The sequence below is a fragment of the Haliaeetus leucocephalus genome, unplaced genomic scaffold (genome assembly GCF_000737465.1).
Source record: "Haliaeetus leucocephalus isolate CR32 unplaced genomic scaffold, Haliaeetus_leucocephalus-4.0 Scaffold93, whole genome shotgun sequence".
Lineage (NCBI taxonomy): Eukaryota > Metazoa > Chordata > Aves > Accipitriformes > Accipitridae > Haliaeetus > Haliaeetus leucocephalus.
This window is the reverse complement of record NW_010972529.1, coordinates 2,976,642-3,004,055: the sequence shown is the minus strand read 5'-3', so window position 1 is coordinate 3,004,055 and position 27,414 is coordinate 2,976,642. Positions and strand designations below refer to the sequence as shown.

The 27,414-nt window shown below is 40.5% G+C and overlaps 1 protein-coding gene across 3 annotated transcripts in view; it reads right to left on the bottom strand.

Annotated features, from left to right (window-relative positions):
* Positions 1-829: 829 nt before the first annotated feature.
* The window catches only part of APP (amyloid beta (A4) precursor protein), a 232,634-nt gene continuing 206,049 nt past the window's right edge, over positions 830-27,414 (bottom strand). For all 3 annotated transcript variants that reach the window (XM_010585305.1, XM_010585306.1, XM_010585307.1), the window contains 4 exons: positions 24,325-24,378; positions 13,394-13,494; positions 10,135-10,281; positions 830-2,086 (listed from right to left, as the gene is read on the bottom strand). In XM_010585305.1, the coding sequence (XP_010583607.1) occupies positions 1,985-2,086; positions 10,135-10,281; positions 13,394-13,494; positions 24,325-24,378 (404 nt within the window). In that variant the 3' untranslated portion in view covers positions 830-1,984. The remainder of the gene's footprint in view (positions 2,087-10,134; positions 10,282-13,393; positions 13,495-24,324; positions 24,379-27,414) is intronic.

The following is a 27,414-nucleotide window of genomic DNA, read 5'->3' as shown; positions in this document are numbered from 1 at the left end:
CAGCCCCACTGCAGCCACGGTTCATCTTGCTGTGGAAGCAAAAGCTGTAGGCGATACTGGAGTAGAGGCTGCTGTGGCTTGCAGACAAACCGAGTTAACAAGAGGCTTCTGCTGGATAGATCTTGCTGTCTTTACTCCTAGCTCTCTTTCCTCAATCCTGCTTTATCTAACCCATTTGCCATGCAGAAACAGCGATTAGCTTTCTTTTTCATGCAACATGTACCTCCCGTTTTACTCCATAACTCAGCTTGTAGCTCCATCAGCTGATCTCCAAGCTCAACCTGAGGGGTCCTCGCTGTGAGCTGGGTAGAGAGGCCACCTTGAAGATCACCGGGTCCACTCACCTGCTGTGGTCTTGCCTCTCTCAACAGGCGAGCCCTGTGCCATCGGTTACTGCGCTCTCCTCGTGCCGCAGGCATGAGCCCAGAGAGGGCCAGGGGCTGAAGGAAGCTCTCGGCCAGGCTTCCAGCTGGCAACAGCCAGCAGGTGCCAGGCTGGGATTTATGTACCACAGCTTACCAACCGCTTCGCCCCCTTCCTGCAGCTTTTTGGGAAAAAATTACAGGTGGTGCTGTTTTACCCTTCCTGGGCACCCGCTGTCATGCCGCAGTGCCGGGCTGGATGGTCTTGCAGGCTGGGAGGCTCCTCCTCGTGTTCACCGATGAGGCACGTGGCAGGCCGGGAAGCTGACAGCAGCGGCGAGAGAAGAGCTTGCTGGCAAGTCGCTCTTGCGGATGGACGGGGAGGTGGGAGGTTAGTCACAAGCTGCGCTCCTCCGGCACAAGCAAGGGTGGCTGGTTGGCACAGAAACACACTACAACAACAGGGCTCCTCCAGGAACGTATTTATTTACATTAAAACACTATTATACAAACTGAAAGAAAGGAAAAGGAAAAATAAAAAGGAGATGACATCTCAGAGGGGCAGGTGTGCCGGTCGGCGCCTGTCACTCCCCACCCCATCTCGCTGCCGCTTTCCTTCTGCTCTGGTCTGACTGCGAGTGCCACCATCCTTGTAGGAAAATCCCTTCCTAACCCTCTCTCAGTGTGAACATCCGTGTTTTCTATTTAAGTGGCTTTCAGAAATCTTTTCTGTCTCCAAAGAAAACTCTTGCCCAAACGTTTTTTTCTTAATTTATTTATGTAACACAGTGTAGAAAGCTATCAATTCATAAGCAATGGTTCTGTACAATCATCCTGCAGAGGATCCCCGTTAATTTTCGACCAGCAGGCACTTTTCCCCCCCCCAGAAGTGCTCACAATTAACAGGGATTCTTTTTAATATTTTTTTTAAGATCAAAAAGATACATGGAAAAGAAAATAAAGTTTACCTTTCAATGCCTAAAGTGTGCACATAAAACAGGCACAAAGAAACGACTGTGTATTCCCATGATTTCTACGTCACTAATACAGCAGGAGCAACAATCTGTACAATAAAATGCAGCTGCAGAGGAAAAGAATTTCAATAACTCATCTGGAATACTTTTAAAAAAATGTTGTTTTACTTTAAAATGCATAGTGATCAGAAAAAAATGCTCAGCAAAGAGAAGCAGCTAAACCCCACAGACACAGAAAGCATCCCCCATCAATTCTTAAAGCATATTTCAGTTGGGACTTAATTTTTGTCACAAATCACAAGAATAATATACAACTGGCTAGGAGCTACATGATAAATAATTGGGAAAGAGAATCTATCCATGCACTAGTTAAATACAGCTAACCTCTTTACAGTACACAAAAAACATTCATTAATAATGTAGTGTAAAGACTGAAATGTAAAGAGAAAGAGAGAGAAAATACATTACTGATTTTATTAATTCAAGTTCAGGCATCTACTTGTGTTACAGCACAGCTGTCAAAAGGCGAGAATGAGTAAATAATAAAACAGAGTGTTTTTCTTTCTTTCCACATTATTCTATAACTGAACACCGATGGGAAGTGAAGCAATCATTCTGCTGTCCAACTCATGAGGCTGCTGTGGTGTCCTAGTTCTGCATCTGTTCAAAGAACTTGTAGGTGGGATTTTCATAGCCATTTTGCTGCATCTTGGAAAGGTGGCGCTCCTCTGGCGTCACTGCAGCATCCACCTGTTGTGAGAAGAAACAACCAGCGTCAGATTCTTGCTCAATTCACAGCATACCCCACATTTCCTTACTTTACGGCCATCCACCATACTTTGTGCATTCAGGCAGAAAACATCCTCTGAAACACAAGATGGTTTCTTTGACAGGTTCTTCTGTGCCTGCCCCCCCCTCCTTTTTTGTCCTTAATGAATGGGGGAAAGTAAACTAGGTCCCAAGCTCAGTCCAAATATCGAAAGAAAGTCTAAAATAAAGGTGGCTGGGAGGTGATAGGGATACTTCTCCACTAAACAGAGTATTAAACCTAGGACCTGTAGGCTCTCTTTGTCTGAAGAGACAACTGTCTCTGAAAACACTTCTCTCCAAGTTACGCAGGACCATGAGTGGCCTCATGAACAAAATCAATAGACGGCACTGCACCCAGCAATAAATGAGAAGCCAGCAAACAGCTTTCAAGAGCAACCTGCAAGTGATGGCCCTTCCAGCTTGGACAGTCATGGTTCACTTTTTGGACAGAGTAACATGCAGAAGATACGGCAACAGGAACAATTCTGCAACTCATTTTTTTTGCTGCAGGACTTCAAACCCAGCTGATCAAACTCAGCAGTACCAGCGCTGGTTTTTGTTGTCTGGCTCAGAAAGCATGCAACTCCACAAACAAAAAAAGGGCATATATTTTGCATCACCCTGATAGTCCCCCATTATTACGTTTCCCCCCCACTACGATATAGATCAGTATCTATACCTGGGGTCAACTGGATCTTAAAAGAAAGGGATCACTAAAAAGCTGAAGGAAGTGGCTTGAGGCTGCTTTCTGTCTATATTGTGCTCTCAGATCTGTTGCAGGTGCTGTGGTTTCAAGACCAAGAAAATTAATTGGAAAAAATAAAATGAGGGTAGCAAGGAAATGCCAGAGTAGCCAGGCACAAAGTGAGCAAAAAATCCCATTGCACTCACAGAAACAGAACTTCTCTGGCTCCCAGGCCGAGCTTTGTTCAGTTTAGTGACAAAAAGCTTGATGTGTCTGCACTGGTTTAAGTATTTCTACTTAACAAAAATTGACCTTTCTTGATTACTTGGAAGACAGGCATAAAGACAGTGCAGTCAAGACTTCTCCACTGAATACATGCGGCTCCACAAATGATTTTCCTCCTTCATTGAACATTACAGTAATATGAAACTCCATCAAATTAGAGCGGGCGAGAACAGTCTCTAAATGTTAATTAGGTATTTTACCTCTGCTGTATGAGCTCAATAGCTGTTGTGTATTCAAAACCTACTGTATCCTGGCTATCTTGCTAACTGCCTATGAAAACAGAGCTAAGGAAGCCGCTTGTCAGCTATTTCATTTGCTCTCTGGTATCTCTAGTGTTTGACAGCTCTTAAAAGAGAAGGTAAAAAGTGAATTTTACATTGTCAAAAATTTTAAATCAGGAAGGTGCCTAAAACGCTACACTAAAGTATTAGGTATGAACATTTTCCTGTAGATTCCTGTAAGTAGTGACCTTTAGGAAAAACATCAATTTACTTTTAGCATAAAAATAGCCTTTTGGATAATGGAAAGGCTCTCAAGAAGCCTTACATAGCAGGCTAACTTACTCTAACCCTTTAATAAAAAAGCAAAGGAGAAGTACTTATGTCTGATACTCATTTAAAATCTACTCTACAATACTGGAAATAACAGCTTAGTGAGAACAGACTATGACCTTTGGTAAGTTGTTACCTGATACCCTGGAGAAAGATTTTATCAATGTTCTTCATGCTTGGGACAAATGCAGGCTGCTCAGCTTATTTTTGCAGCCGTTCTTTTATTGAGGTAGGTTGTACCACAATACCACCAGAAAATGGCTCCTCTCAGACCTATCTTCTCTCTTGATGGTCTTTTATTTGTTACTTAAGAGAAGAAAAGGTTCTCTGTGTGGCATGTGTATTGGACTGCTCAGATGAACTGCTAACCCCAAATCTGATCCACTTTCATATCTGTGCCCCTTCTAAATCTCCTAGTCCATGTTCCAACTCTCAAAATGCATTTTCAATCAACACTGTATCTTCCATCAAATCTCTTTCTCTTACATAATAATTACACATTTTTGTGAAATACCCAACTTTAAGGGTCACATGCTGCTTTTGTTCCCAAGCTATTGTGAAACTTTCCATAGGTGGGAGTCCTGAGCCTTCCAGCAAGCCCTTGCCTCCTGCCAGCAGGGAACCAGATACCAAGCAGAGAGGATTACTGGGCTGAGCTGACACGGTGCTGCCTGTCTTTCTGATTCTACAACGTAACTTGGCCTTTTTTGCTGTTAAAATACTGCCATTCAAAGGTCTTCTCCCCCCCCCCTTTTTTTTTAAAGTTGCATTTGCATGGAGTAATTCTCTTATGCAACAAACTAAAAAATCTATCTATCCATCTATTTTTTCCCCTCCTGTGACATGCTCCTAGTCAGTGAGATCCTGTTTAGAGAGAGGTCACTCTTGCTTTAAGCTGCTCTTTCCAGATTTCCCTTTTTTTAGAAATCAGGGAAACCAGTGTTTTTCTTTCCCTGCCCTCCTCCCTCTCCAAAAGTGACAAAAGAAACTTCTTCTGAAGGAGGCAAGCTTCCCCTGGCCAGCCCATGCAAGCAGTGAGCGCTCAGCTTGGCTGTCAACAATCATTTTGATCCATCAAGGACAGGAGAACCCTTGGGAATTTCACAGCCCATCTCCTCTTCAACCTCTACACCCAAATCCCCAAGACACTTCTGTACAATGTGCTCAGCAGCCAGCGTACGACAGTGCACTCGCCTTTAAAGACTCGTCTGTGCCTGCTGCTCAAGTCTTACCTACGCCCAAGCAGAGAGGGCAGCGGCGGGGCTGGGTGAGAGGCAGTGAGAGCCACCACAACTCACAGCACTCGTCTCTGCAACTATCTCCAGGGACTGGGTTGCTTCCTGCAGCTTTACTGTCCTTTCTCCGGGGGTTGCCAACTTCTTCCTCCACAAGGATACACCATCTCTATCCATATGCAGTGAATCAACTTCTGGCAATTCCTTAACGCTATAGCTGTTCGGCAGAGCACTTGTTTGCTATGTATGTCATCAGCATAACAGCAATAGGGCCTAACAAATCCATTCCATATAGGTTTTGTACAAACATGTAAAAGGCCTAATCCCTGCCCTGAGGAACATGCAAATTTAACAGCGTTAACTATTTCTGTTGTGACAATGTCGCCGTGTGCCATCTGCTGCTGCTAAAGTTGTCACTAACATGGCTGCAAAGGGAAGAGAAGAACAAAGCACTGAAAATGGCAAGTGTTCCTGTAGCATTTCCAGCACTTACAGAAAATAGGAATACAAAGCAAGCACAGAGGAAAAGCAACAGTTCCTTTCATTCTTTAAAGGGCTACTGTAGCATCAAGTCAGCCCTGGTTCTTGTACACAGTAACACCACGCTACCGGTGTATCTCACAATTCACAACTAAACCCACCAAGAACTCAAAAAGATTCTCTTCTAGCATGAAATTAAAGTGCAATATGAAGCTCTCGGATTGAGGGATCAGGGGTCTCTGTGTACCAACACACGCCTGAGAGCATCCTTCTTTCCAGGAGGCTCCCCGCATTAGGCTGGGATGCAAAGGAGGGGTATGCCAGAACCTGTGCTGTATTTCTTCACATTTAAGCTCCAAACAACACTGTATTGAACTCTGTCACCCATTTTAGCTTAAGCCTCCCATTCAGCACTTCTTATTCAAGACTAGAAGATGTGATAAGCACACAGAATAACCCGCTTGCAGGAAAGAAACAGGGTAAGACAACATAAATAAAAAAGAATCAAAGAAAGTGCAAGGCAAAAGAGACTAAAGAATTGATGAGAAACTAGAAAAACTTGGAAGAAGATCAGGGAGGAGAAAGATCAGGAAAAATATGAGGAAGGACAGGAAAATCAGACTGAATTTTTAACACCCTTGCACAATATTCCATATTAAAAAGTCTCAATTTGATAAAGGTAGTTTATAGTGAAAGTCCAATAACCTCTGAAATATGGCATTTATAGATGAAAGGGATTTATTGAGGCTCCTACTTGCAGTCTTAGTCAATTTTTTCTTTAATTTTCCCCCTTAGCCTTTAAAATGACTAGTGCTGGTACTTCCTCTCCTTCCTGTAGCTGTCTGCTGTAGGGTAACCCATCTCACCACCAACCTATGCCCACTATCACTCATCCTGAATGTCGTCTTTTCTATTCACTTTTACACATTTCGACTCTGCCAAACTCTTCCACTCATTCCTTGCAACCTTTGTCCTAGGTATTGCTCTGCCAAACGACATGCCTTGAACCCGATTACTTCCTTGTCAGTAAATCCCTAAAGCCCTTTACCATTTTAAGAAGCTTTTTGCACCCATTATGGAGGTGGCAGAAGTTGAACACAGCATGTAAGAGGTGTTGGTACTCCGGCACTGCTGAGAAGCAGCCTAGACACTTCTCTTTTCTACGATGTGATGTCTCTTGAGGAAACAGCTTGGTCACGTAGATAACCTCTTTTGAGACTGTTTATCCATCTATCCTCTTCTCCTCCGGCCTATGGATCTTTCACATGTAAAATCCTAATGTGGTCAGGAAGATGGTAATACTGCAGAAAAATTCACGTGCTGCTTCTACACACACAGGGCTGATCAAAAGCCCAGACGGGAGGTGCTGGCAGCCCTCAAGAGATGCACTGAATGCAACATTGTTGTTTAAATGATGGTATATGGACGCTGCCTAATATACACCTGCAGATTGGACTTTGAGAGATGGACTTTGGAGAGTACTACAGCAATTTTAATGGCTTCTCTGCTACTGCGATGAGCCCTCCCATTGTCACCTCTCCCCACATGCCCCTGCTGGAGGTGCTGCCTCTGTAACAGAAAGCAAATGAGCTTCAAAGAGGAGAACCTGAAAGAGGACGAGTTGAGATAGTTGGCTGTAGTCTGGAGCACAGGAGAGGTGAGAAGCTCTCTTTTGCCACCTGCTTTCATGGAGGAAGTGATCTCCTACAGACAGCTGGGGTGGGCACACCAGCAAAAACCACCTTCAAAACATTTGCCGGAGCTCCTATGTGCACATATAGTAAGTAAGTAATTTCCAGTCACTGAAGTAATTTACTTAACTGTGGCAGTCCTTTTCCTGGAGAGGCTGAACCACTTTGAAACATTTATATTCTCAGACTTGGAAAAAAATTACTATGACACTTTTTCTAAATAGGACAAGTATATTCCTCCTCAGAGCTTCAAAAAAAGGCTAAGAGTATTTTTAATAATATCTTTTGTTAAATTAATAGTGAAATGAGAGAAAGTACTACAGTCAGAGTTGACTTTTTGGAAGACAAGAATACAGGTGGAACAGGACCTGTTTTGTAATCTTGCATCCATTACCACAGAGTTAAATTCTCACAGTAACTTCTGACATGCAACAAATAGGTTGCAAATTTTGTTAAAATATACTAGCCAACCTAGAGCTGATTTTTATGTCAAGTAATTTTGCTCTTTTGTGCTTTTTGTGCATAGCACATTAAAGGTGCACTGTTGCTGAGTAAATTAATCCTCTTTAGACTGGAACAGTTTAATTTTTAAGACATTTTAACATTAAACATCAATTGTTTATGGGACTTGAGATGTGGCGTTTTTTTTCCTAAAGTAAGTGCTACAAAATTTTCACCAACCTAGGACAAAAATAGATGTTATGCTTTTCTTGCAGGCGAGAAGCTCAGACAGTGAGGCTATGCAGTCTGCCAAGACCACAGAGCAAGTCTGGCAGAATAAGGAATCCTGCCTGCCAATGCCAGACACAATGCAGGAAATCTACAAGGCAACACCATCTTCAGTGTGGTATTGTAAATCGACTAATATTCTTTGTAGATCTGCATGCTATAGCTGTATGGTTTGACCTGTAAAATTTTCTATTCCCTAAATGATGCTGTCATTTTGACATGAATTACTTGTTCAGCTTGTGCATGTTAATTCTAGTCCAACGTTTCCAAGTTCACTGTCACTGAAGAAAGCTTGTAGGAATCCAGGATTACCTTTGCCACTTCATTCCATCAGGTGAAGCCCACATGAAATTTTAAGGTCATCCTGCAATAATAGTATGTCCACATTCAATGACTGATTTGGAGCTTTGGCCTAGCAAGCCTCCTGACCTATTTTGTTGTCACTAAATTTAGCCAAAGGAGGGTCTCAGGTTGCACAACTGTTGGCAGCAGCTATCAACTAGGTGGTTTAAAACAAAAACCTGTTTCAATTTCCTATGAAATGGGCTGGAAGCTTTCATGTGGAAAGTTAAAGCTGAGATTCTTGCTTTCGATTTTCTGCCTCTTGGTCCAAATTCTTCATGGCTTGCTGTCTGCTCAAATCTCACCCCAAATGGTTGGTGCTCTTCTGACCACGTCTCTTAGGAAGGTTTTAAAGCACCTGAGCAACCACAGCACGGGCACAGGGACATACAAGCACAGGCTTAAGACAAAGGCTTACTCAAACATTTTTAAGACACTTCATTGCCCCAGATGGTGGAATACATGCATCAGGAAGCATGTATGTCTCCAGCAAGACCAAAGCAAGGTTCATTTGACTCAAGCGAAAGCAACATAACTGTGGACTTGAACAAGACTTAGTTACAATCAAAAATTTAAGATACCTGTTTTGGAAGGCAAAAACATATGTTTCAAGTGCTGGCTAATGTAAGTACTATCCGCAAACCAGACATTCACATAGCAAATTAGATATCAATACACAAGGGGAATAAAAAGTTACATGAACCTCCTTCCAGTTCTCATAATTAAGTTTTCTACTTACAGAGAGCCTTTCTTGTATCCAAGCAACACATAAGTGTCCTGGTTTTGGCTGGGATAGAGTTAATTGTCTTCCTAGTAGCTGGTATAGCATTATGTTTTCAATTTAGTAGGAGAAGAATGTTGATAACACACTGATGTTTTCAGTTGTTGCTCAGCAGTGTTTAGACTAAGTCAAGGATTTTTCAGCTTCTCATGCCCAGCCAACGAGAAAGCTGGAGGGGCACAAGAAGATGGGAGGGGACACAGCCAGGACAGTTAACCCAGAGTGCCCAATGGCATATTCCATACCATGTGATGTCATATCTAGTATATGAACTGGGGGGGGTGGGGGGATTGCCGCTCTGGAACTACCTGGGCATCGGTCTGCGAGAGGTGAACAATTGCATTGTGCATCACTTGTTTTGTATATTCCAATCCTTTTATTAGTATTGTCATTTTATTATTGTTATCCTTATAATTTTCTTCCTTTCTGTCCTATTAAACTGTTCTTATCTCAACCCACAAGTTTTACTTTTTTTTCCCCGATTCTCTCCCCCATCCCACTGGGTGGGGGTGAAGTGAGTGAGTGGCTGCGTGGTGCTTAGTTGCTGGCTGGAGTTAAACCACAACAATGAGGAATTTTAAGTTACTGTAAACTGACCACAAATTTACTTGGCAGATTGGGAGAAGACAAGGGTTTTCATCTTGAAAATCCCATATAAGACTCCTGGATGTTATGTTTCTCAAATCTATGAGTTTCAGATTAGCCATAAATCAAAAGCTGTTGGTTGCAAAAGAAAATCCTGTTTAGAGAACAGAAAGTAATGAAGTATCTGTTTAGGGAAAATCCTTGTAGTGTACAGCACAATCCACAGAAGACCTGCCTCAAATGTTTATTTGCAAGCTAAATAAAGAAATCCGTGTATGCGCATTCCCAACAACAATAAAAACAGATTTCTCCTCTTGTGTAGTATCTGCTCATTGGTTTCTGTTAAATCTCCTATAACATGAATTTTTACATTATGAGGTGATTGGTCTGGGATAGTTCCAGAATATACTCTTGTGGTTTTACACCCAGCTTCACATGGTTTATATTGTGTCTGCATTTACAAAATAAGACAATTTGATTCCACTCTGCCAGATGCAGCCACTCCAACTCTGAACATTAGGCTAGCCAAAACCATGGTTTCTTCATTTGTAAATATATTTATAGAGCAGTGTGTTGACTGTGTTGTACATGTGACACCAGCTGTGCTTGGTAGTTTTTTCTTACCTCCACAACCCCATGATGAATAGATGTGTACTGCTTCTTCTTCAGCATCACCAAAGTAATGACAATGACTGTTGCTATGACAACACCTCCCACCATTAGTCCAATGATGGCACCTTTATTTGAACCCACATCTTCAGCAAAGAACACCTACAAAAGAAAAATAAAGGAAGGTCGCGAATAAAAAGTTCACTGAGTATTTGGCTAACCTGTCCAGCTGCCACAGCAATATAAAGCCTACTGAAGTATCAGTAATTAAGCAGCATTGCATGTCACCCTAATTATTCAAAATTGGATCACTGTACCACAAAGCTCTCATAGTCGGGAGAAGAGCAATTTGGGAAATCTGTATTGCCTGTGATGTAGCAGTGCTATGGCTAAGGGAAAGACTTATCTCCATATCGCTGCTTCACGCGGGTCTTTTTTTTTCTTGGGTAAGCAAGTCAAGCTAATTGCAAAATGACTGATAAGCTTGTAGAGGAGTAACCAGAGGGCATAGAGATTTCTTTATTTTTAGAATGCTCATCGTGAAAGTGTTCATAAATTTACACCTGTGCAGCTTGTTTGGACTACACCTGATGCACTTCTTCGATAAAGGAGCAGTGAAGACCTGTAGGACAACAGTGAAACTTGCAGACAACGAGGTGGGAGAAAATTCTCACATCAAAGAGACAGGAGTCCAAAACCCACAAGCATGCCAATTTAAGTGACCACCAAGGGATGCATCAAGATTTTGCAGCGTAAGGGGACAATGAGCTATACCTAGGTGATGAGCATACTCATGTGAGACCTAGACGAGATGACAGATGTGTGAAAAACAGAGAAGATCCACTTGAATTATGTGTACTGACAAGGCAAATCAGTGGACAGCAAGATGTTTTACTAAGCTTTTAGTAAGAATGGCTTTTAGCAACAGGAGCAGATATGAAAAGTGGGTGACTGTTTTCACTGTTCTGCTTTTGTATTCAAGGAATATGCTGCATTATTTTATATCTATGCATACTTTACAAACCTTTTGTCTGCTTGTCAATAGTGGGCTTTTATTATTTTTAACCAAAACAGGCAAAAAGGATTAGAAAATAAATTACATTCACAGAATTGTAAGGCTACCTTACTCTGAAAGACTAAATACTTTGAGAAGTATTTAACAAAAATGCAGAGGGAAGCAGGAAACCAGCAGAGAATTATAATGAGCTGTATAACATTTGCACTCTTTAAGAAACACAGTCTTCCTCAGAGAGGTATTAAAGCATGCCATATAAATATTTATATTGTTCCTAGTCATAAGCAAGAAATGTGCTTAAAGTTAAGAATTCAGTGGAAAGTACACACAATGGACAGTGTTGGCATAAGCTGATGTGAAGTAATAATTTCTTCTGTCAATTTTACCTGCCCAGGACTGAAATTCTGTTACCATGCTATTTTTGAGCACTGTGAAATGCCCCAGCTAATACACCGGTGCAACAGAGGAAGGCCTTAAGCACTCCATGCCATGAAAATCAACCTAATGTACAGTTAAAATGTGAACACTCATGAGGGAGAAAATAACTGCAATTTCAGCTCAATTCAGAAGTTTGCGTGCAAAATACAATGTGCAGCTGAATTCAAAGCAATATCCTAAGGAGACTGTTTCAGTAAATCCTATCAGGGCACAGGAGAAGGAAAACACAGATGAAAGTATTTTGTGCTTACTGCTTTTGAATTAAAGCTAATGGAGAAGGGCATCAGCTAGGATATGGATGTGGTAAACAAGCAATGCCCTGTAAGGCATCGATCCAGTTTTTTCTCAGCAATACCAGACTCCTTGCTCAGACTCAGTTGAAAAGATAACCTAGAGGACAGCTTACTAATTTTTAAATACTGGTTGTACCTATCAGTAAGAAGTATGGCATAAAATGCCTTAAAAAGTGGGAAAGGTCCCATTTTAAGCATGACACAGATTACTCAAGTGCAGGGATTGCAATGCATTCCCTATCAGCCACCACAGTAAGGCTAGTTTCCAGCACCAAACTGCTTGGGGTGGTATCAAACCACTTAAACATTAAAGGTTGCTGCTGGGAAGTGCATATGACACAGGATCAATAACTACTGTGTCTAGTACACATTCCTGCAAGTTCTTTCCCTTCAGTGAACTGCATGGGTTTACTCCATCGGGATGTTGAACCTATCTGAGCTAAGCATGTCAGAATTTCCCAAATTAGTGCTAATGCATTTTGGATTAGCTCGTCAAACTGGGAATTCTCAGTTCTTGGCATCAAAGAGATGGCAGAGTATCTTTTCACACAGTGATTGCCTAGTTCAAATGCAAATTTGAATCCCATGTTAATTTTAATTTTCAGCACTACTTAGCTTTAAGAATACATTAAGAAAAAAAGCTTTCAAGTTTAATATCAGAATATTGAAAGTCATGGAACTGAAATCTCATCATGTAATATACCTTTACAAAAGAGGAAGCAGAAAAGGTTTATAGTCAACACTGCTCTAGGGGTTCTTCATTACTTTTTAAGGGACTGAAAAAAGCTTTTAGAAGATGCTTGTTCTTACTTACATTGCTTTTGGTTGTTATTTTTGTGTTCTTAAGAAGCACAGTTCAAATGGGGAACAATATTTTGCTCCCCACCTGCCCTTCACCTGTTAATAATTCAATATACCTTAAAGAACAAAACACACTGATACAGCCAAGTACAAATTTGAATTAAGGCCAGTGGAGAATCTCCTCTTATCCCAAGCAGACAATCTTGCAAAAGGTTATGCTCCATGGAGTTCAGCCTCCTTCATGTACCACCACCATCTGTTTTGACAGAAAAGGAATCTATTTCTGAAACAGTGTCACTCTATTCCTTGCTGCACCACACTGCGTGTCTTCATCAAACATTTTTTTTCTTTTAAAAACTTACTTAGCATTTTCCTCCCTCTGTATCCCTTTTCTCTTTAGTTATGTGACCATGACAGATGGACTGTGGGACAAGTATTGCCCATATGACCACATCCAGTCATGTGGCAGTGCAAGAGCAGGAGCTGTCGGAATTTCCTCTCATGTGGGACTTCATGGCTTTCTAGCCTCTCTGCTGAAATTATTCCAAGTTTACTCTCATTTAAGAGAGAACCAGAAAAATCATAATCTGTTCATGTGAAAACTTTTTGTTGGCACTTTTCAGCATCCACATCACTCAGGGGAAACATGGCCATAATTGACCCACTAGTTCAAGATTGAACCAGCAACTCAAAACACACATGTGGAAAGCACTGTTTGTTCACTTACCAGCTTTTGATGATGAACTTCATATCCTGAATCGTGCCGGAACTCCGCATCCATCTTCACTTCAGATATCTCTTCTGTTTTAACATTGGTTAACCCAGAACCTGCATTGCACCGCAACGACAATTCATTAAAGTCATCAACTCAATTACGCTTTGCTTACCTCCACCATTACAAGAGCAGAAGGCAATGGTATCATTCACATGAAGTGTGATGCAACGTGAAAGGGAACTGGGAGGAAAGTGAGGTACATCGTACGTTTCAGTCCCACTGAATAACAGATAACACAGAATGAGCTGGTAAAATTTCTCCTCTTTTAAACGTTCCTTAATCCACTGCAGCAAAGTTGGCACAAGCATCAAAGACTTTTGGCATGAAACACCGCAAGAACTAAGCTGCGAGGGACCAACAGCAGACTCCTGAACTGGCTCACAGGACGCAGGCAGATCTGCTCTGACAGCCTCTTTAGCAACACCAAGAAAATTTGGTGTTTAGGCCAAAATCTTCCTCCTCCCTAAGCTCAGGCTGCTGTGAGGAAAAAACCACATACCTGTGGTGTGAGGTGGGGAAGCCCAGATACTCTATTTTCATGCTTCCTGTGAGTCTGTACCTTTTGTACAAACATGCACAAATAAGAGTCACTAAAATGTTTGGGAAGTTTACACAGTTCTTATTTGTTTTCAGATTTCAGACTGCTCAGAATTAATATTATTCAAGTCTTGACTTTTGCCTGAGAGATAACTGTCCCTCTTGATTAGAAACATACAGTAAAGCAAGTAAGCAAAGCTTGCAGGGATTTTAACTGTAGATAGCTTGCAGTCCTGTTCTCCCCTTACAGTTGTGAAGGGGAGATGCTGCACTTCACTAACTGTAAAGACCACCAGGATTTCCTCCTGGAAAATAGCCTTAGGAGAATGAGCCAGACTTACAACAGCTAAGCAGTGCATCGTATATGTGTATCCATGAATGTTTTGTCCTGAAAAGCTGGCTCTGGCTTATAGAGAACATATGGGTATTCATGTAGCTGGTTATTTTCCTTCTCAGTACCAACTGACTGACATTTATATTTCTTGGAGGTACAAACACTGCAGAAGCATGGTGTTTATGAGAAGTTATTTCCTTACCCTATCTAATGTGATAAGAACAAACTGGTTCATATTCCTTGTCTATATTTATTTTAGCATTTTATCACTCCAACTCCTCTCTCCAAGCCTTCATTCTGTATTTTGGGCTGACCTTAAGCTCTGATGCAGAGGAAGAACCTCTTCTAAAATTCTCAACACTACTGACTGCTCTTGCGCTCCACCATCTCTCTGGACTCTCAATAAATTCTTGAAGACTTCCATGTGCCAATGAGCTCCACAGTCTAAAGTAGCACCCAATGCAAGGATTATTGCCTTTTTATTGCCTTTGAACGTGCAATTTCTTTTTTTGTTAAATGCTGATTTATTTTTGTCTTATGAGTCAGCAAGAACAGACCTTCCCAAGAACTTCTCTGGACTATACAGACAATCCCACTCTAAGGTTCTGATCTTTCTTTTCACAGTAAACCATACAAAGGAGAGAATAAGAATCATTTTCATGCAGTAAAGTATTTGTGGTTATTTTCTTGAACAGTCTGACTGCCCCATAAATTCCACCTTAGTAAGTGTCTTCTTTATAAAGAACAAAGCACTTAAAGATCTCAAATTTCTTTATTAAGCATCTGATTTTTGATGCCACATTACAGTACTGACACAAGTATATTATGACATTTATATATGAGAGACCATTTCTAAATGCAATAACTATATTGTATTTAAGAAATTACAATTTGAAAACAAACCATGATGTTCTGTCAGTGAAATGCAGGAGGCAGTGGAGACGAAGGAAATAAAACCCACATGGTACCTGAAAAGAGGTGTAATCTTCTATCCTTGAAGCAACTATTGTTAGTTTTCCAAACTAAAGTAAGAATACAATTTACTCTCCTTTCCACATCATCTCAAAATAGTCCCTACACCTGCATCAACAGGAAGTGAAGAAAATGAGAATGTGCATCTGGCTGCCCAGAGGCTTGCCTCTTCACCATCCCCTCCCCCCCTTTTTTGTTTTTAGGAGTAAAAGGGGAGGGGGGGAAAATAGCAGTGCTTCACCTAGATTAAATTGCTGGGGGCAAAGGGCTTTCCCAGGACCTAGTTCACTGCCCATAGCTGGAGCAGCTGAAGAGGCAGCCGGCTTCCAGCTGCTTGCCACTGTCCACGGCCACACTTGCCGCCCCTTAGACACACTGGCAAAAGCACCATGTGGAAACTCCCCCAAGCCAAGGGCCTGGGGAATTCCACAACTCTACTGCTACAGCTTGCGTATTCACTGAAGCTATAAACACTGATTAGAACATATCCATACATATATGAGACATCTGTGAAGAATCCACCTGCCTTTTTTTGAGGGAAGTCCTGCCTCCCAAACCTCTTAGAGGTCACTGGAAGAGCTAGGAAGCACATAGGAAACAGTGATTTGGCTTGGAGTGAATCTGGATTTCCAAAAAACCTTCAAGAAGGTCCCTGATCAAAGCTCTGGCAGAAGCTAAGATGGCAAGGATTAAGGAGGGAAAGTCCTACATGACTTTCCATAATTGATTAAAAGATAGGAAATGAAGTATAGATACACAGCCATTTTCCACAATGGAGGAAGGTTACCAGCAGGGTCCTACAAGGATCTGTGCTGTGCTGCTTGTAAAGTGATGTGGATAAGGGAGTGAATAGTGATGTGACAAAGTTTATTGACAAAAAATAAAAGAAAAAAAGAGGATAGTCAAAGTAAAACTAGCTGCAAAGAACTGCAGAGGGGTATTACAAATTCTGAGTGCACAATAAAAGGGAAATGGTATTCAATGTTGATATAATGTAAAGTGGTGCTCACAGGGACACACAGCCCTAACTATACATACACAACAATAGGCTCTAAATAGCTCTGTTCCACCCAGGACAGAGACCTTGCAGTCACTGTGGATAACTCTCTGTGGGCAGTTGGCTCAGTAGCAGTCAAAGAGGCAAAGGGAAAGCTAGGAGTAATCATGAAGACAGAAAATATTGTTACACCACTGTATAAATGATGTATCCTCATTTTAAATCTGGCTATCCATTCTGGTCACCCCACCTCAAACAAAGTCAGAAGAACTAGAAAAGATACAAAGCAGGGAGAGACAGATGGATCACTGGCATGGAATGGTTTCTGTACAAGAAGGACTAGACAAATTGGCAGTCTTCAGACTGGAGGAGACAACCGGGGGAACACTACAGAGGTTTATACAACTGTGAACGACAAGGAGAAAGTCTACAGGAAACGGTTATTCATTATTTCTCCTAAGAAAGTACAGGACACCAACATGGCTATGACAAAGCAGATTAAAAACTACCATAAGAAAGTGTATATATATAATTTGGCACAATGCAAAATTGGACCATGGAACTCATTGGCACAAATCATGAGGATGTTCAAAATGCAAATGAACAAATGCAGAGAAGAAAGGTTCATCCAGGGTTACTAAACACAACAGTCAAAATACAATTTCCAGTTCTGGAAGTCTATCAAATGCTGTCTGCCAAAAGCTCATTGGATGTGCCAGGAGTACAAGGCAGAGGTGAAGTCTGTAAGTATCCTGTATGCACCACTGCTAGAGGCAGGACTATGGGCTTGGGTACTTTTGCTCTTTGGCTCTGACCACTTTCAGTGAAAGCAACCTACGACAGCTTAGACTCTGGGTCTTTGTTAGCTTCAGTTAAACAGAGCCAAATGCCACGGGTAGGAGTTACAGCAGCATTTCAGGGGACAGAACAGTTCAGGAGCCTTCACATCAATGAGCAATAGAGGGTGATAAATTCATCAGTAGTCTCAGCTGCTGGAAAAATGCAGGCTCAGGCTTCCTTAAAGCCACTTTTCTTTGAGGGTTCCCTTCCCTCCTCCCATTCCCATCAAACAGTAGCACAGGAACCATACTTCCAGCATGCAGCAGGTTAAACAATCTTTTGCCTTGAGATCAGGCAGATTTTTTTTGCTTTGGGCCATATTACCAAGGTCTGGTGGTCAACTTGGCCTTACTAACCAATCCACAAAAATGCCATGGATCTGAACACAAAGTAGGACCTGATATTAGGAAGTTAATGATGTTAGAATTACTAAAACTTGTCTTTGGCAGCTAGCACAGGAAAAAGGTCAGAAACAGAACAATCTTCTGTTGCACTAACAAACCTGATAGCAATTTTCTCCTCCCTCCTATCTCCCTTAGAAGTGAGGAAAAATAGTTTTAAAAGTATGACTAGCGTAAACTGGTGCTCTTCTGCAAATAATTGATTATATAGTAAGAGAAGCATGACTCTGCACTGGGATCAATTAAATACCTGGTATGAGACAAAAATACATATGGGGTTATATATGCCTTTCCACCATGTTACATTATAGAATTTAGACTCTCTATTTAACAGACTTCTCTTTATTTCAAGTTCATTCACTTTCCTGTCCTGATGACCACATATTTCGACCTACATGCTACGATCAAAGGTTTATTTTTTCAAAGGCAGTAACTGAAGAAGGAAAAACTTAAAGAGTCTTTCCAAAACTTTTATCAGAGGTGTGTGAAACAGGTAAGCTGCAAACAGCTAAGGGCTGCCTAATACCATGCTAGTCTTGCATTGAAGACAAGCATATGAAGAAAAGTTAACTATATGACAAGAACTTTAATTCTGAAACAAAATGATGTTTTTTCACTACCAAGTCTAAAATACACAACCCAAACACAAAAGCCAATGTAAAAGAAGAAAAGTGAGAGCAACAGCCTCACTGCAAATTCACAAATAATGGTAATTATTAGTGCTTTTTCTTCTGAATTACATGCTATCTTTAGGGAGTTGCATTCCTAATTACTTCAATTTAAAAATGCTACAGTTCAGCTGGTAAATATATTAAATTGCCACTCCTTACAAAAAATGATGAAACTATTTAGCCATCAAAAAACACGGGCTTAAAACATCTAGTCAAATCCAACAAAATGAGCTATGATGGGCTTTTAATTAAATTGCTGTTAATTAGCAATGTTAACTGCTTTTATACATAAATGTGTACACATGTACATGGACATGCACACACATATCCAAACATCAAAAAGAGCAGTGTATGCAAACCTTATTGTTCCTTGCCCTTTAAGGAAAAAAAAAAAACACGCTGAAAAAATCATACAGAGTTAAAAACTACTCTATGAAATAAAAATCAAATAGCTGCTTTGGGGAACACTATGCTCAACACAGATGAGCTTTTCCCTTTGTGTAAATATATATATTTAAGCTTTAAGAAGGATAAGAAAAAGAGGATACAATCAATTCCACCAAGGATGCAATCAGGTGTACATTATCTACTACACTGCTTGAAATTGCTTCATCTACCAGTTAAATAACAGCCTAGCAAGATTTTGTGATTTTGTTTTGCAAGGATCTGAAACAGTATTAGCTGTGCCTGTGTTAAAAATTAAACCTCCAACTGAAGCACAGTTGAAACGACCAGACCTGGGCGGTCTCTACATAGAGAAAACCAAACATAGCATGTTTGAGCAACTATGTAATGACTGCATTCAGGAAAACATTTAACTCCAAGTCTATGAACTGTCTTTGAATAATGGCAAGAGAAGAAAAAATTGTTGAATCAAAGCCTGTTACAAGTGTAGTAAACAGCTTTATCTGGGTAAATCTTCATCTAAAATAAGCAGGGCAGATGGAAAGGAACACACTGTTTGAACAATTACCCAGGTAGACAGCTGTATGTTGTTACTAAAAGTTCAACTACTACTTCCATATGACTATGACTTTGTGCAGGTCATTTCATTTTGAAATGAAGGAAGAAGAATGAAGATTGTATACTCACTTATAAAGATTAAAATGAAGATTACATACTTAAGTTTTGTAAGGACACCTCAAATATCTTTGACGGGTAAGTACTTTAAAGACTGCATGGAACCAAAAACTTTCTGGTCTCTCCTTGGAAGTTAGTAAAATGATGGTTTGCTTTTACTTCATGGATGTCTACAGGGCTCTCAAATTGGAGAAAGCAGAAAATAAGTGCAAAAAAGAATGTTATCTTTTTTAAAAAAGAATCTCATTGGAACTTAGTATGAAGTAACTCTCAGAATACCAGAGGTTATTTTACATGTGTGTAAAAATGAATAATCAAAATAAGTAAAATCTGGTAATCTTTCAGGCATGTCAATGCAGATGCTGTGCATACGCACATATAATTGCATTCATAGTAACTATCTGATTTATAAAACAAAACAATCTAATGGAAAAAAATCTGTTCATGATTTTTATTTGGTAGCTGCAGACAGTTGGTTTAAGACAACTGTATTGAACTAACATCACTAAGGAAAAAAAACCCCTGGCAATTTCTGGCAAGAAAATCATAAATAATTCACTAAGCTGCTCTATGCCCTCACCTCATACAGATTGCAGTGTATGTGCTAATGATTCTGCAGAACAGCCATTAGGCTTACAGAGCCTCTGCAGCCATGTATAAAAAAAAATCCCTCAGCTTTCTATATATAATGTCATAAAGATGGACATGTCATGATTTATCAGCAGAAGGGCCAGAGACACAGACACAGCTTTACGTGCAATGTGTCCTCAAAATTACTGTTTGCAAAAAACAATCAACTGACAAAGAGTTGGGAGAACGCAAAAAAACCCCCAAACTATACTACATGGAAGAAAGTAACACAGGTAATATGATAAAATCCTTGCACTGTGAATTACAGGCATCCTGTGAGTGATATAATTACAGCTGTTAGTGGTATAATTACAGTTGCAACTGTGCAACAAATGAGAATATGACTTACCCTGAACAGGCACTGGTAATTTTGTTTATCGTCCTGAAATTCAGAAAATCTGCTGATACTAAGCAACAACCATTCTGATGGCAGGTTTTCTAATCTTCACTCAATTTCCACAGATCAGACTTGCCAAATTAACATGGGTAAAAAGGAGCTTGCTTACGAGTATCTAAACATGTTTTTATCTTTGTGTGTATGTCTGTCTGTATATATACATGCACACACACACAAAGAGAAGAAAGTTACTAAAAACACGCACCCAAAATTCAGCTGCAAGAAATTAAATGTTCATCATGAAAAAGTAACCTCTGGGGCACAGGGGAGAAGGAAACACTATTGAAAAAAGCTGTTACAGTGAGGATATCAAGTAAAGAGGTATTCTTTCTATTTGAAGCACTTCTATGGAAGTTCTCAGGCTGGGTTGAAGTTGTCTAACGTCTCCCTTTATGAAGCAATTTATAAATAGCAAGAAACATGCCATAAATCTCTTATCATTTTGTGCTGTATTAAATAGCTTACTGATGACTGCTTTGTATGTCCAGGTATTTTTCTTCCCGTTGACCCTTTATTATCTCTGTTGACTTCCTTTTCAGGAGACAACACAAAAGGGATTTTAGGCATAATTCTTATTTTTGTTTCCCCATTTGTGAACTAAAAAGGGGAAGGACAGCGTGTGAAAGCACTAGGCTTCTTTTCAAATACCAGTGTGAACCACACAGATGTTGTATCTATACTAGGAAAAGGGGGTCCCCCGACATTACTTTCCTCCTGGGACTGATGTAAATCAGATTCAAATTCAAGGTTCAACCACTGACAGCCAAGGTGGAGTGCAACAGAGGTAGGGATTTGGACAACCGGCTTAAATTTTAGTAAAAGTTTTAAACTTGGTCCTCACTCAAAAGCTTTTCTGCTCTATGGATTGGATAACTCTTCACATTTCCTGACTTTTCACTCATAGACTTTATTTATTTATTTTTGAAAGAGAGAGAACGATGTGGTGAAGTAACAAGATTCTAGTTATCACAAATACTAAGTACCTGCTCGTCTTTTCTTCCCTGTGACCAAATTATCTCTCTTGTGGGAAAGAGACAAAGACCATCTGCATGATTTTTGATCTACTTTTAAGAAAAACGTTGTGATCATTAGAAGAATGTTGTGTGGGCAAAAAGTGGCAAAGAGAAATGGAAAAAAGAAAAAAGGGTGTGTGTTTGTATGTTTGTCAGTCCTTTCAGAGATGATTTTCTTCCAAGGATTCTGAACACCTAAAAAACATTCACTTGTTCTTATTCCCAGGCTTGTGACTGTTGCAGATTGACATGACACCTGTATTTGCACCCTGAAGAAGCAGGTCACCACCTTGTTCACTTGAGCAAAACAAGAAGAAGGACAAACTGGAAAGTCAGGCCAATAAAAAGGGCAAACCTTTGAGGAAATCAACAAGAATCTAGGCAATTAAAATGTTACAAGCAGCTGCGTGTATTAATCTGCCTCCAGGTCCCTTGTCAATACTTTCTCATTCTAGAATAATATCCTTCTTCTTCAGATTTTTTTTCCCCATAAAGAATAGCCCCAAACCATGAAAACTATCCCAAAAGGATAGTGACTGCAAAAAAGTATCTTTTCCTTTTTAGCTCTAACATAGCTATTTTACTTATAATTAGCAAGTAAAACAACTTTAAAGCACACATTTTTAAACTGTCAGAATCCCTTTTATATTTCACAGTTTAATTAAGCATCCATTTGCTTTCCTCTGTTCCTAGTTTATGACGCTAGTCAGACTGGTATCAGTTTTTTGCTAAATTGCAATTTTACCGCATATAAATTGCTTTTAAAGGATGATGAAAAATCATGTGGACATTTATTGCCAGAACTTGTATCAGTAAGGACAAATTTGCAGAAGTCTGGACCTGGTGATTAAAGACATAAGGAACTTAAGGTCTACCAGGAATGGTTTTACTTACTGTTATGATACATTTAGTACTACTGTAAAGGGGTAAACCCCCTATTTCACATGCACCCATAAGACACTTTATGCTGTGAAATCCGGAATGCAGGCACAGCAGTGACAGATTTCAATCTCTCCAGGGAAGCAACCATCCCTCTGCGCAGAGGAATGCAGCATGCATCCCTGCCAGGCTGGAGGGGTTCACTCTCTGTGCCGAAAGCGGAGCACGGGCCTTTGCAGCACTTAAACTCTGTGCTAAAAGCGATGAAGGCAGCACAGGCCCCTGGACAGTACTATTTCTGTACTTGAGCAGAAAATTGAGGAAATATCCCATGTGATTTTCATAGTGCGAAAGTTACTGTATCTGCTGGAAATTTCGAGCCATAATGGTCACACACTGCAGTATTTGTTACCTCTCCTCAGTAGTCTCGTACACATTCACAAAGATCAGTCATGACTTATGCTAGCCATACATTCAATACTACTTGTGTCACCCCAACCAACCAAGCACTCTGGTACAGTGGACTAAAACGCATCATTTCACCCTGAAACTAGACTGTGGCAGTGTGAGAAAATCCTTTCTTTAGAGAAGGGACACCAAAGATTTCTGTCATGTGTGTGTTTGTGTGGAGGAATAGAAGAGAGGAAGGAATAATCTTTAGTAATGAGTATGGGCCTCATAACAGGAGATTTTTCAAGGCAACTGAAATTAAAATAGTTAACAGTCACAAACTTTAATATTACAAGAAAATTGCTAGACTGAACTAACATTACAAAATCTGGATTAAAGACATTCATGTTTCATTTGTGATGATATTTTCTACCGCTCTTGGGGAAGAAATCTAACCCAGAAAGCAGAGATAACCCAATATTGGGAGGATGTTCCCCAATCGCATGATTTTTGGCACTGTTGTACATTTATCTCTGTACCTGTTTCCAGGCTCTCCTCATGGAATGAATTAAGATTCTAAACACAAGTAAAGATGTCAGACTCCTAAAACAGTGCTAGAAGCACATCACCTGGCCAGCCTTGACATGTATCCCAACTGCTGTAACATAGGAGCTTATTTTACTTCCCACTGTAGCAATTTTCTGTAGTCAGTAAACACCAGTAAGTTATCAGAAAGATTTAAACACACTAGGAGGGTGTTGCCCATCTGGCTATCCAATGGACGTTTGGAGGAAAAGATGAAGGGAAAAAGATAACAGATTGATCAGTTTTATCTGACTGAAGAAAAACCCCCACAATGATGATGTCACACTGAAATAATTCTGACTCCAAAATATACTGATCTAATGTCACTATATGTTGGAGAGTAACCTCTTCTGAAATAAAAGGCTGTTTGCTCTCAAAGGATTTCTAGATAATCCTAAACAAAAACAAGGGGAAAAACAACCTAAAAAGCAAAAAAAAGTTAGTATGGAAAGCAAGCTTTTACTTCTGAAAATTGGATTTGTCACATTTAACTTTTCCAGACATTTGCAGCCTGACCCAAGCTAGTCATCTGCTATTACTCTGAAATCAGTAAGATGACACAGGTACCTACACAGGGCAAATGATCCCCCTTCTCTATCCTAGAATGGAATGAATAGCCGTGCAGAGGTATCCTCAGTGAATCCAGAGGGTGAATATATGTATCAATTTTTAGATATCTGGAATTAGCCAAGGTAAATATCACAGCAAAAAATCTTGATGCCCCCTGCAATCCTAAAATTGTAGGCATGAATTCTTTATTAGCCCAACTTACAAGAAACTGTATATTCCACATAGAGGATTCAACACTTCTATCATATGTTCCCAAATTAAAAAGTACTTTCCGCACTTCGGGGTACCATACCTACTGCCTCCTGCACCTGCCAAAGCATTGCTGCTAGAAGGATGACACACTTGATATGAGTATCAGTTCTCGGTCTCTGGGTCCCAATCCCTCTCCAAGTACCCATTCCAAACACCCTTGACACAGCATTCACACAGGCTGATGGGGGTTTGTGTGGGAACTCCTCCCTGGTTCATGGCATAGCATTACATTAAGAGAGGGTTATACCAAAAAAAAAGGTGATCATTTCAGCTCAAGCAGACTACACGCATGCTGGGAAAACACAGGTTAGGTAAAAGCCATGCAAGTTATATACCTGGTCGTGTGGTGAGTCCTCTGTCTGCAGCTGGGCGGGCATCAACTGGCTCAACTGGGCATGTGCAGAAAAGAAACAAAAAAGCAAACAAAAAATAAACAAAATCCCCCAAAATGATAAAGTCAACCACTCTTCTGTTGGGACAATGCAGGAGACATACTGAATAAACGAAGTTACCAAAGCAACAGCTAGAAAACATCTGTCTTCAGTTAGTCCTGGACATAAAAGGAAGGCATAGGCACCACTTCAAAAGGAAAGCTTCACAGCTGATGTGTCAATTTTGCATCACATTCTGGTTACTGCTTAAAGTGAGAAACCATCAAGATCAAAGAATTTCTGTCTATAGAGCAAAACTATATTCATTATGTGCAAACTTTCCAGTTGTCTGATCAGAATTGGCAGCAAGAACAGACATGATGAGTGAGTTCTTGCAGCCAGTCTTGATCAATGCTTACTTACAAACCCACTGAATCCTTACTCCTTTTTCCTTTCAATAGGGATTCTTTACAGCACTAGCTGCAAGGTTTTTAAAAAATAAAGCACATTTTGAGAATACAATCAATGTTTCATTCTGATATGCTCCTATTTATAGACAGTAAATGTGCCTTCTGATTTTTGAAAGGGAAGCAAAGGAGGAACACCACTTTCTACCCAATTGTGTGTCATACGCAGTTTTAAAATGCTTCTATTACTGTACTAAGGCTTTACCAGCTGAAACCTAAGACTGATGGAGCTCACTGACATTAATAGAAAATAGGATGTTCAAAACTTTTAGAGTTGTTTCAATCATTACCTACTGCCTCAGTTAAGTCCAAACTGAACATATTGTACAAGTTCATTAAAACATTCAGATCTTTTTTCCCCTCTTTTTTTTTGTTGTTGTTTCTCTCTTTTGCTCCAATATGGTTGCCTTCCTTATCTACCCAAGTGCCAGTGTCAGAAAGAAATTAAATTCAGAAATCAAATTTTACGTTGTAGCTTGGAATTCAGAGTTTTTAAAATAAGGTATTCTCATTCATTTGAAATTCAGGATTCAAGTATGAACGTTCTAATCAGAAGTAAGGGAACCACAGTAACATAGGAAACCTGGCAAAAGCACAGTTTTCAATCATGAACTGCTTGCTGTATTCAGCATCAGAAAATCACGCCAACCTGACGATACTGCTGACTTAAGCAAGGGGGACTGCCCATCTTCTTAGGAAGTCTGTGTCACTTGCTTAGTCTTCCTATGGGTTTGACAAACAACCTACCATGCTTCTAAGTGAGAGCCTATGTGGCACCCATGTCCTTTGTACACAGGAGGTGACAGCAATAGCTCCTGCCTCCAGAAAAAAGCAGTAAGTCAGCTTTATAGTAGCTGCAGACTAAAAGTGCATCTGCATATCTGACTTGCTTGTGTTTCTGGAAGGGCAGAATTTTCACAGTTTTGGTGGTCTGGTACTGCAGAGGCAAGCCATCAAACCACTTTTCTTCACAGCAGTTGAGAGTGGCACTAGCAGACCATGTAATTGCTTTCCTTACACAGCGCTATACAAAACCCAATTTCCATCCTAAACTAAAAACCACAATTTTGAGTATTTTCCTATTTAAGTCTTCTGCTAGGTTTTCCAATATTATCAGCACCAGCCCTCAGGTAGGTCAGCAGTAATTTTCAGTGGAAAGGACTGAAGGGAAGAAACAACCAAGGACCAGCATCACTGTGCTGGTTTTGGCTGGGATAGAGTTAATTTTCTTCATACTAGCTAGCATGGGGCTCTGTTCTGGATTTGTGCTGAAAACAGTGTTGATAACACAGGGATGTTTTCATTATTGCTGAGCAGTGCTTACACAGAGCCAAGGCCTTTTCTGCTTCTCACCCCACCCCACCAGCGAGGGGGCTGGGGGTACGCAAGTGGCTGCGTGGTGCTTAGTTGCCGGCTGGGTTTAAACCATGACAATTACCCAAACTACTCCTGCAGAACCCTCCTCTGTTGCCCTCGCCCTGCCTCCTCCCTAGAAGGCTGAAGGGTTTTATTTCCCTCTCGCTCAGCACTCTGAAACCCTACATGCCCACAGCTATGGCAGACTGAGAGCAGGTTGTAGGTAGCAATAAAAATGGGAGTAGGTGAAGGGAGAAAAGGATGGAGGAAGTTTCTGCTGTACAGGGTAATGCAGTATTTGTGGAGTTAGGTGAAAGTATTAATAATGAATAATTCTTCTTGTCATCTATAGTTTTGGAAGCACTTTACAGGGGAAAAGGCAACCATCCCCAGCACATTTTCATAACTGACATAAAAGTGAAACAACCTGCTCAAGGTCACAAAGCAGTTGCAGGGCAAAAACTGGAGGCAAAAGCTCAGAGCCAGGGGTCTTCCAAAAGAGATCGTGATTCCAGGTGCCTAAGTGCAGCATGCCCTGGGCAACATGATACAAAGAAAAGCTGGTTTCTGGAGAGCCCTGAGCTGCCACCTTTTGAATTTCAGTTGCATTTTAAAACCTGCTTGCTCTTGCCCCTGTATTGATGTACACACAATCAGCAGTTAACTCTTGTCCATGGGCTTCCTCATTGCCTGCCCTGCTGGACTACAGCACCACACAGCAGATGTAGAGGGGAGAAGTTTAAACCTATTACAGCATTTATCGCTAATCAAAACTCTAAGATGTACTGTGTACTATTATAAAAACTGCATTCATTTTGATGCTCCAGAACACACTCCCATGTGCACAGAAGTACACAGAATTAAGACTGAAAACTGATTTTCCAAATAGCCTCATGAAACCAAATTGGTATATACCTGCTTACACTGATCACACAGGCTTCATAAAGGCTACACAACCCACCTCCTATCTAATGCTAATACATCTCAGAAGAGCAAGAGAGAACGTGGTTGCTTCTCTTTTCAGAAATAAAAGAAAGGTGAATCAAAAAGCTCAAAAGCTGGCACAAACTAGTAGCTGAGGAGAGCTATGGGATGCTCACCTACCAAGAACAGCGTTGAGGGGAGTAACTGGCCAAGTCATAAGGATAAAACAGTACATTCACAAAAAAATCTCACTTTAGATAAATATTTTGTCACTAAGGCTAACTGTAACTGCATGGCAAAATACAAA